The 10,336-nt window shown below is 33.3% G+C and overlaps 1 protein-coding gene across 2 annotated transcripts; it reads right to left on the reverse strand.

Annotated features, from left to right (window-relative positions):
• Positions 1-2,908: 2,908 nt before the first annotated feature.
• On the reverse strand, positions 2,909-9,983 carry LOC107783633 (potassium channel KAT3-like). 2 transcript variants are annotated; one of them, NM_001325367.1, is given in 14 exon segments: positions 2,909-3,234; positions 3,371-3,526; positions 3,711-3,777; positions 3,986-4,063; positions 4,273-4,458; positions 4,770-4,797; positions 4,875-4,878; positions 4,880-4,979; positions 5,189-5,428; positions 5,505-5,822; positions 5,942-5,999; positions 6,110-6,271; positions 7,189-7,404; positions 9,542-9,936. In NM_001325367.1, coding segments are annotated over 14 exon segments (1,926 nt in total). In that variant the 5' UTR covers positions 9,751-9,936; the 3' UTR covers positions 2,909-3,130.
• Between the last annotated feature and the right edge of the window lie 353 nt (positions 9,984-10,336).

The raw sequence follows: 10,336 nt of genomic DNA on the forward strand, positions 1-10,336 counted from the left end.
CCTTAAGCCACAAATCAAAGAAAGACAAAATTGTCAATAAATTCGAATCAAATTATAGAAATCAGTTCTGCAAAAAGCTCAGTTTGTCGACATTCTCTCTACATCTCTCTCTATTTCTCAATCGCAAAATGCAGTAATACAAAGAAAATGAAAAGAGAGCAGCAATTCCACCATTGACAGCCATTAAAAAGCTTGAAAGCTTTGAATTCAAATTTGGGTTTTCAAAAATCATTATTTGTTTGGATTGGGTGTTGTTGAAAATAATCAGGACCTTAAATGGTTTGGAGTTTATATCTCAATTTTGAGGGCTTTTGGTGAAGATTAGACTTGGTTTTGACTGAATTTCAGATTGAAACTCGTCGAAGAAGAAGAAGAAGAAGAAGAAGAAGAAGAAGAAGAAGAAGAAGAAGAAGAAGAAGAAGACATATTGCAGAAATTGTAGATTATTTGTATTCTGATTGTAGATGCTTTATTTTCTGTTTTCACAAATAAAAAACGGTTAAAACTTCTACAAATCTTCTGAAAAAACACAATTATGTCAAAAATCCCAATTATGCTACAATTGAATGGGAATTGGGATATAAAAATTCAATGTATTCAGTTTGTAGATATTTTGTAGATAAATTGTAGATTATTTGTATTCTAATTGTAGATGCTTTGTTTTCTGTTTTCACAAATCAAAAACGACTAAAACTTCTACAAATCTTCTGCGAAAAATGCAATTATGTCGAAAATCCCAATTAAACTACAATCCAATGGGAATTGGGATATTAAAATTCAATATACCTAGTATGTAGATATTTTGTAGATGAATTGTAGATTATTTGTATTCTGATTGTAGATGCATTGTTTTCTGTTTTCACAAATCCAAAACGACTAAAACTTCTACAAAATCTTCTACAAAAAACGCAATTATGTCGAAAATACCAATTAAGCTACAATTGAATGGGAATTGGGATATAAAAATTCAATATACCCAGTTTGTAGATATTTTGTAGATAAATTGTAGATTATTTGTATTCTGATTGTAGATGCTTTGTTTTCTATTTTCACAAATCAAAAACGACTAAAACTTCTACAAATCTTCTGTAAAAAAATGCAATTATGTCGAAAATTCCATTTATGAGATTGGACGAATCTTTTATGATTTAAGAAGAATAAATATTGAAATAACACATGGAGCTAAGTTAAAGCTTGTGACAACTTGTACATATAATGTGCAAAAATCTCCAACGCAAAAGAAGAGTGTCCAACTAGTGGAAGCCTGAGAACAACAGATTTTGCAGATCTGAATGAATTAACTAAAACATCCTTCAACTCCAACCCGAAAGAATTGCGTTCTGGATATTCTACACAACTGAAACGTAAAGCAATAAGGAATCAATTTCTGAACTGATAAGCTATATAGATTTCAAAGAACCGAACGCCTAGTGAACAGTTCTAATTTTAGTATTAACAGACCATGTTACAACCTCATCTTTTTATGGAATTTCCTGATAAACATATCAGCCACATTATCGATCTCGTCTTCTAGTACGAAATTCTGTCCTTCTTCCTCTTTGAAATTCCTCACCATATTTATAGCTGATGCATTTGGATCACCTAAATTTTCATCCTCTTCATCGAATAACGAATGTGTCAAATCCGGATACTTATCATCATAATCATCATACTTTTCGCCGTTGCTCAATACTGTGTGTTTGAGTAAAACGTGAGTGAGGGTGAGGGTTTGGGAGAGAGAAACGTGGGAGGTGGGATATACGGTACCTTGAATTAAGGAGGGATATACGTTGCATTAATTGTACCCTTAAAATACACTATAGTATAGAATTGGTAATTTGGTATACTAAATGTAATTATATCAAACCTTAAACATTGAGGGTAATAAGATTTCCTATATGGTATAGGAATGTAAAAGTTCCCTTTTAGAAACGAAATGCACCCAAACTAATTAGCTCTTTCGTTAATTATATTAAAGTGTATTACAAACACTATTTCCTTTTTATTAGTACTTTTTTTCTTTACATTTTTTTTCTTTCGTTTTTTTCTTTTCTTCTCCTTTTCCCCTTTTTCTTTCTCCCATATCCGATTCCTCCATGCTAATGCATTCTCCATTTTCGTCACTAATTTCACTTGGCAAAACTAATGAATTCCTGCTAATTTTACTATCACAAACCCCACAAGTTCTTCTGACCGTAAGGAGAAAAAAATTGTCGAATTTTTTTTTCCGGTGGTGTTAATTGGGTGAAAGTAGGATATGGTTATTCAGATATTGAAGGTCTTGTTCCCTTCAAATCTGAATCTCCAAAGTGCACAACACCTTCAAAATCTGAATAACCATATCCTACCTTCACCAAATTAACACTACCGAAAACATTTCTCCGACAATTTTTATCTCCTTCTTTTCAGAACAACCAGAGCCTTCTCGTTGTGAAGCTTTTGGTGGTTTAGGTTTGATTTTTAGGAATAAAATCACATGAAATTGGTGACGGAAATAGTGGTTCTGGTCTTGCTGAATGTGATAGAAAATATGAGAATAGGGAAAGAATGTGGTGGGGTTTGTGATAGTAAAATTAGCAGGAACATGAGTTTTGTCAAGTGAAATTGGTGTCGAAAATGAAGAGGGCATCAACAATGGAGGAAATCGGATATGGGAAAAGGAAAAGGAAAAAAGAAAAGAAGAAAAAAAAAGAGAAAGGTAAAGAAAAAAAAGTATTAATAAAAAGAAAATAGTGTTTGTAGTACACTTTAATACAATTAAAGAAACGGCTAATAATTTTGGGTGGATTCCGTCTCAAAAAGGGTGTATATGGACCAACTATGTGACAGTAAGGACATATATGGACCAACTATGTGACGGTAAGGGCATATATGAGCTAAAGTATTAACGAAGGGAAAATGTGCTCAATTTCGTATAGTACAAGGGTATATTTGGAACTTTTCCAAAGCCAATATATGCTCTTAAGACACAGAAGGAACATTTTCCAGAGAATTGCTAAAGCTATATATTCAGCCTATTCTGTTCTTCTCATTAACATATATTTTGCCAGATTCAACTCTTATGCTTCTAATGATTCAGCTTATCATTCATTACATCTATTTCCTCTTTTATATAGTAAGAGTGCTTTTGTCAAAATATATACAAGTGATCATCCTCTCGCAAAGCAGCCAAATCCTCCACTTGTGAGCCATCCGCCATGGCAATAGTGGTTCCTCTTTTACCAAACTTTGTTTCTGCATCCACCAAATAACATAGTTAGACAGGATTCTGAATACTGTCTTCAAAAAGATCATAAGTTTCGTATGAGAGGACGACGAAATTTTTGAAGAGATGAATTCTACAATCTTTCAAAATCAATTTAATCATCACCTGCTATACTTAGGAGATCTTCAACTGAATCAGGTAGATGGATTAGTTTTCCTGCATTTCCTCCTTCATTTGGTCTACGATTATCTGGATGATATCCGTGAATTATAACTCTCGTAGGAAGTGTCGTTGACAGGACAGGAGTTGTTGTAGGTATGACTACATGCAAAATGAGGGTTTAGAATCCTTCAAAGTTATTACTGCGAATAAAAGTATAACAGATAATAATCAACACTGTAGTAAATTTTAATATGAAGTGCACACTTTTTGTCATCAGCATTTCCTTCTTAATTACTCCCTATGTGTTAATTGTGTAACAATTTTAAGTGAAGCGCGAGCTTACTGTTTTCTTGTTTAGCTTGTCCTGCTTGATCTTGTGTCCCGACCTCAATAACTGTGGCTTCCTGCAACTGAGTGAGGCAACATAAAATTTTTATTCTGAAGGAAAAGAGACTTCAGAAGCTTTCATATGTCGGATAGTATAACATTAGCTTGCGCTGTATGTTAACTAAGAGGTCAGCTACACTTGGTTTGGTCATTGCAAATCATGAAATCTTTTCTGGACACAATTGTTTCCTGTTTCTGGACATTAAGAAAGAAAATTAAGCTCCTAGTTACCTCACTATCTAAGTCATCAAGAAATTCTGATATGAGTGGCATCTCTGCTAGCTCCTCCATTTTCAATCCCTTCAGATGCTGATAAATACCAGCAAAGATCAGGAAAAATGGTGACGTAAGTAAACAAATTACTACATAACTTGTTACATCCTATTAAGAGCTGAATGCTGATATGTTAAACTGTCATTTAATTGGAAAATGCCAGTATTTTCTTAAGGCTGAGACTCGATCACAAATAGAATGAGGTACAGGGAAAATGGATAAATTAAAGCTACCAAAGCATGCACCTGAACGAAATTGGCGAGAATTATCTTCCCGTCTTCTTTAAGGGGCTGCACAAGTTGCTTGAAATGATGATGATTAATCCGAACAACCTGAGAAAGCCTCTTACTTCTCACTGTGAAAGGTTGAGGGATATTAAATATCACACCTATGTCTCCAAACATTTCTTGAGACCCCAACTTTGATAGAAACTGTCAGTAGCAAGATTTGAACTTTTTATCAGAAGAATTAATAGTCATATATATCCCGATTAATTATGCTTTTGCATTAAGATTTTACTGATATGATAAATATATTGGATGGTTGCTACATAATGTAAATAGAGATAACAGAGATTCCTCTGGCTAGCATCAGTTTTAATACACATTTGACCTGAAAGTTCTATTTTTCTGTTGAGTTGTTAGATTAATATACATCATGTGTTGCAGTTCAACTAGATTTTAGCATTGTTGGTTTTTTATTAGTTAGCACCATTGAACAGTGAGAAGATGAGATCGGTTACCTGTTCTGTTCCATTCTTGTATGGGATTCTTGTATGGGTCAGTAAGTTAGTAACGTACTATCTGGTATACAAAGAGCAAATTAAAACTTGACTGGAATGAATGGCACGTACCACAGCCCCAGATACAACTATGTAGAAATCTGTCGGTATCTCATTTTGAATGACGATATCCACTTTTGGTGGGAAATATTCTGCTTTTATCTCTGAGACCTGTATTATTAAAAGTGAAAGCACATAGTTTAATTAATTATGTGGATTGCTGCAGTTGTTGAAGTTCAAAACAAGAACAACAACATGATTGCTCTTTGTTTCCTGGTAATTCTTCAACATTTCATTAGATTATGCTGGTATCAACAATTCAGTTTTACATATGCCTATAGAATAATTAGCTGCAGGGAGGTTAGGGATGAAAACATTACCAACTGGACTATAAAATCTTCGGAGACTCCTTTGAAAAGGTAGGTATTTTCTAAAGTTGTACGAAAGAGATGCTTTGAAATGCTAGATCTTATAGCCTTGGGCAAGTCCTCCAATACTTGTTCTTGTTGTAGTTCTGCTGTCTTGAATTTCAGTGTCAAATGTGCCAGCATTTGCTCTTTTAGTCCTTCAGGAAGTCTATTCTTGCTTGTATAACTCAGGATCTTATTGATCGCATCCCTCTGCAGGCAGTTTACAAGTAACTACGTTAAATCTTGAAAAGATGTGAGAAAATTAATGCAGGAAAATGATTATTACCATGGCGAATGTTCGGACAGCAGTATGGACAATAAGGTTAGTCATGTTGCCAATTAAATAGGCAGTAAGTCCAATGTTGAAAAGCATGTAAAAGATGGTGAAAATCTTCTCTTCAGTATTCACAGCATGGAGATCGCCATAGCCAACTGTTGCGAGGGTGGTAATAGACCAATACATGGAGTAAGTGTATCCTAGCCAGATACTTCTTGTTTTGAAATTAGGAACATTTGTTCCAATCCAGGTAGAGTCTGCATTATGATAACGTGTTGCCAGCCAGAAATAGAAACACCCTGCTGAATGCACTGCAAATAAAGTTACCTGTCGTTGAATACAACGATAAGAAGATCAATGCCATTTCAAGATGACATATATTCATGCCTATATATTATGATCAGGTAAAACAGATGTAATGTATAGCTAAGATGACAAGTATTTACACAAATAAGTTTACAGTATCTTGTCCAGAAGTAGCTGAATCGAGTGTCCTTCTCCAGCCTGGAAGGAATTAAGGGGAAGAGATTAGCTGATATAGTTTCTAACTCTATAGGAAGTGATGATATTTATGGAACACATAATAGAATTTCATGGTTAAGCATTATGAGTACCTTGAGAAGAATTCACTAACACGACGCAGTCGCCACAGTCTTAGCAAGTTGAGGAAGCCAAAGACTGGTCCTCGGTTCATTTTTCCAGTGACGATCCGGTTTATGGTTTGAAATGGTAGAGTTGAAGCTACATCCATTGGGAACCATAGATGTGATATGTACCTTTTCAAACAGGAGAAATCCAACAACATCAATTCCCTAGTCAAGCCCCTTCAAACTTTCACTACACCAATAGTACGGGCGAGGGGTGACAAAATGGTTAAAAGAAAACAGTTAATCACCCATATTATCTAATAAAAAATGCGCTGGATAATGAACTTTTAAAAACGTACGGGTCAATTATGGATAAGAATCATATTATCCATTTAGAAAATGGATAACCAATGGGTTTAACGTTTACATTTATAAACCCTCAAATTGGGGGTTTTTCAAGTTAGGGAGACTAGGAATTCTCCCAAAAGTGATCATATTCATAAAGCCATAATAATATGGTTACCCATATTATCCGACGGTTAACCCATTTTTTATCCGTATTAAATATGAGTCGGGTCGAATAGTTTATCTGTTTTTTCATTAGCCGGTTTCGACCCGTCCCATATCTGACCCGACCCGCCCGTTTGCCACTCCTAGTAAGGGCCTTCTCTCAATGCTTTTTAAGTAGCATTTATTGTTACTCCCTCCGTCCCAATTTAGTATCACTGTTCAGATTTTGAGAGTCAAGCGAATTTTATTTTTCTTTTTAAATATTTTGAATTGTTAATCATTAAGTATAACTTATAGAAGTTTTACATAGTTTCCAAATATGTAAATCTTATTTCAAAAAATTTAAAGATTTCATGTCTGAATTCACAAATAAAATTGAAGTGCTTGACTCTCAAATCCACACAGTGCTACATAAATTTGGACCTATTAAGGGATTAGTACCTCTCCATCTTCTAATCTATTAACGAAGGCTTATCGTGCTACAAACTTGTCAACATGAAGGTAAAATAAATAACAAAGAAATAAAATGTCAGCACCTGAAAACTCACTTTCATCTTAATCTTTTTATCAAGTATTGAACCAAATGATCAGCGTACCTGAAAGCAATTTTGTTGTGTTCTTCGACAAGCAAATAAGTAGATTTGTCCAAATATGCAACGAAGAAAGTGAGAATAATGTCAATAGCAAAGAAGGCGTCCACCACTAAATCAACTGGCAAAAGTCCTCCAGTTGCTGCCTTTTTGAATGCCAGCTCAAAGGGAGATGCCCAAGCTGAGTACACCACCAGTACCACCAGAAATGTTTGCCATAATCTGCATTTGCCATTAGTTTTTTTTTTTTAAAAAGAGTGAAAGTAAAATGTTCCTTCCGTACATTAATTTACTTTGACATATTTTTCATTTAGTTGGTACAAAAGAAAATGATATCTTCCTTAAATAAATTCAAGACATACCACGTCCAACCAGTCAAACTAGCATATAAAGGTCCAGATTTATAGGTAATATTTTTAAGTTGATTTAAGTGCTTTAGAATATTTACACATCTTCTAACCATTTCTTTTGTCCAGTTAAATAGTTCTATTTTGATTTAGCATTGAGGTTAAAATATAACAACAACATAAGCTTAATTAGTGTTTTCTGCATGCATTGGAGGAACATATATATTTGATAATGAGAATAAATAAAGAGAAAGTTGTACAGAAGCTGACAGTAAAAGTGAATCTTCTAAAAATATTATATAGTACCTTACTAATAATCAAAAGAAAGACATTACTTTGAGACATTTTAAAAAGAAACGAAGTCAATATTTGGATCAATAAGAGTATTTGTTCAACATGTATTTGAACAAAAATATAATACAGTATAATAGCTTATCAAATTCTCCTTATTTTTCTTAAGCTCCCTATATTTATAGCTAAACTCGGTCAACGCCAAAAGGAGTGATAATTTATTCTAGAAGTAAAAGCGGATGTTCTAAGTTCCAATTTATGTGGTAGTATTTGAAAATAAAAAAGATAAACTTTTGATACTTGTGGTCTAAAATAAGTCATAGACATTTTTGTGGCTATAAATTATTTTATTATTAGTAAATTGAGAAATTTAAAGTTAAATTCTTTATAAGTAGAGAAGTATGACAATTTTCTTGAACACACTAAAAAGGAAAATATAACACTTAAATTAAATCTAATTTACACGACCTTTTCCGGTTGTGCATATGGTCGGTATAGATCTGACAAGTGTATTTACTCCCAATAATGAAAAGGCCTTTGAAATTGGAATTGTGTCTCCATTTAATGATCTCTGCTTTCTAAAATGGTAACTTTAACATGAAGTAAGTTTTGTCTCTTCAACCAGTAAGTGTCAAAAGTCTCCACGAGATCTAATTAATGAGAGTGGGTTTCATCAACATAAAGTGAAAGTACTCAGCCTTCATTAAAGGCCCTTAAATTTAGGCTATCCATATTGTCACGAAAGGTTCTAAAGCTAAAAGGTGTAACAATATCACTCCATCTAATTCTCGAACACACTCAACAATGGTCTAACTGTCAACCCCTCCCAGCTACCGGCGAATTTCGGATTTTAACCTTATAAATTCGATTGTATTTTTAGTACAAATTTGATTTACTAGGTTGGAATTAGTTATATATACTTATATATATAAGGTTCGAGCGAAAACTTCTAGATTCAGATGTTTAAGAGTTTGTCTTGATTTTTTTTACCGTAGTTGAACTTTACTTTTTCTTTTTAAGGAATGGCAAAGAGTTTACCATAATTAATTTTATTTTCTCCAAGAGAAAAATATAAATCTTTTATATTTGGCTAGCCCCTTTCATGGAGAAAGGGTTTTGAATTTTTAGAAATTGAAGATCATTCCGAGTCACATAATAACACATAGCATCCACAATATAGTACTTAATACAGTCTTTATTAGGAAGAGAATTTATTCTCTTGATAATTTTTTCTCTTTTATATTAGTAAATTGATATAAGTCAATTGACCAGATCATATTAAATTATAATAACTTCTTTGATATATTTATGTTTTGTCATCCAATTTATCGTCGCTAAAGTTTATTTAGTTAGCTCTTGTTATTTCGATTCCAATAAGATGAACCAGTAGTTACATGCAAAGAAACTTATTCCCTCTGTTTTAGTTTAGATGAGCTAGTTTGATTCGACACGGAGTTTAAGAAAAAAAAGAAGACTTTTAAAATTTGTGATCTTAGAAGCTTGAGGGATAAAAGTTTTGTGGGACCATGACACGTGTGTGGTTATAAAAACTTCTCACTAATGGTAAAATGGGTAAAATAAAGAGTTTAAAATTGAATAGTTTCCAAATTTAAAAATATATAATTTATTTTGGAAAAGTACCTCATTTTATTTGAAAGAGATAAACAACTAACCGAAAAAAGGAAATTAAGGAGAAGAAATGTTGAAGGATAGGGACTTACCTGTATCTACGATCATAAGGAGCAATAACAAATCTTTTAAGCTTAATAGAGTTTTCACCAATCACAGTTCCAAAAGCTGGCAATATGCTGCTCGAAACTGAGGCTATGTTTCGTATTTCACCGCTGGAATGCCGCCGAAACAACAACGGCATCGGTGACCTTGTCTCCGATAACGGCACCGGCGACCTCGCCGTATCCGAGTACGACATTTTTTTTATTTTTTTTTTTGCTGAGATTGAAGGGAGAATTTGAGAGGTTTTTTAATAAATTGGGTGAATTTTTTCTGGAGACTTAGTTTGTTTTTCTTCTTTTCTGATTTCCAATTTGCATATATACTATGAACATTTAAGGGAAGGGAAGGGAAGGTATTGTTAAGCATTACCGTATAGAGTAGTAATTTAAATGGAGATAATTTAGTTTTTTATAATAAGGGGTAGAGACAGAGAGAGAAAAGTGTTGACTTATATATGTATAACTAAATAAACCTTATCTTTGTTCTATAATTGAAGTACTAAACGGGAAAAGTTGACAAGTCCCAAAATAGTAAAGTTATATAAAAGAATTAGAATGGAGAAATCCTCATGCTTACGCAAAACTTAACTTTATTTAATGAATATTTTGAACATGAAGATCGAAGAGTACCATCTTATATCGGAGAAAACAGGGTATGAAGCATGGGCTAGGGGCGCGGAACGAGTTCATTTAAATTCCTTTTGTTAGAAAATTATATACAAGGTTAAAATTATTTTTTTATGTATATATATAGTAAATATGAAATTCTTCTGAGACGAGGGT

This window comes from Nicotiana tabacum, chromosome 18 (assembly GCF_000715075.1).
Source record: "Nicotiana tabacum cultivar K326 chromosome 18, ASM71507v2, whole genome shotgun sequence".
NCBI lineage: Eukaryota > Viridiplantae > Streptophyta > Magnoliopsida > Solanales > Solanaceae > Nicotiana > Nicotiana tabacum.

Bases quoted from the DNA above. Each gene is read 5' to 3' on its own strand.
- LOC107783633 (XM_075235971.1), bottom strand. From the start codon at position 9,750: ATGTCGTACTCGGATACGGCGAGGTCGCCGGTGCCGTTATCGGAGACA. The intron at 7,405-9,541 runs GTAAGTCCCTAT...TGGCAAATGCAG, and splicing joins CCTTATGATCGTAGATACAG to ATTATGGCAAACATTTCTGG. The intron at 6,000-6,109 runs GTACTCATAATG...AATTCCTTCCAG, and splicing joins GTTAGTGAATTCTTCTCAAG to GCTGGAGAAGGACACTCGAT.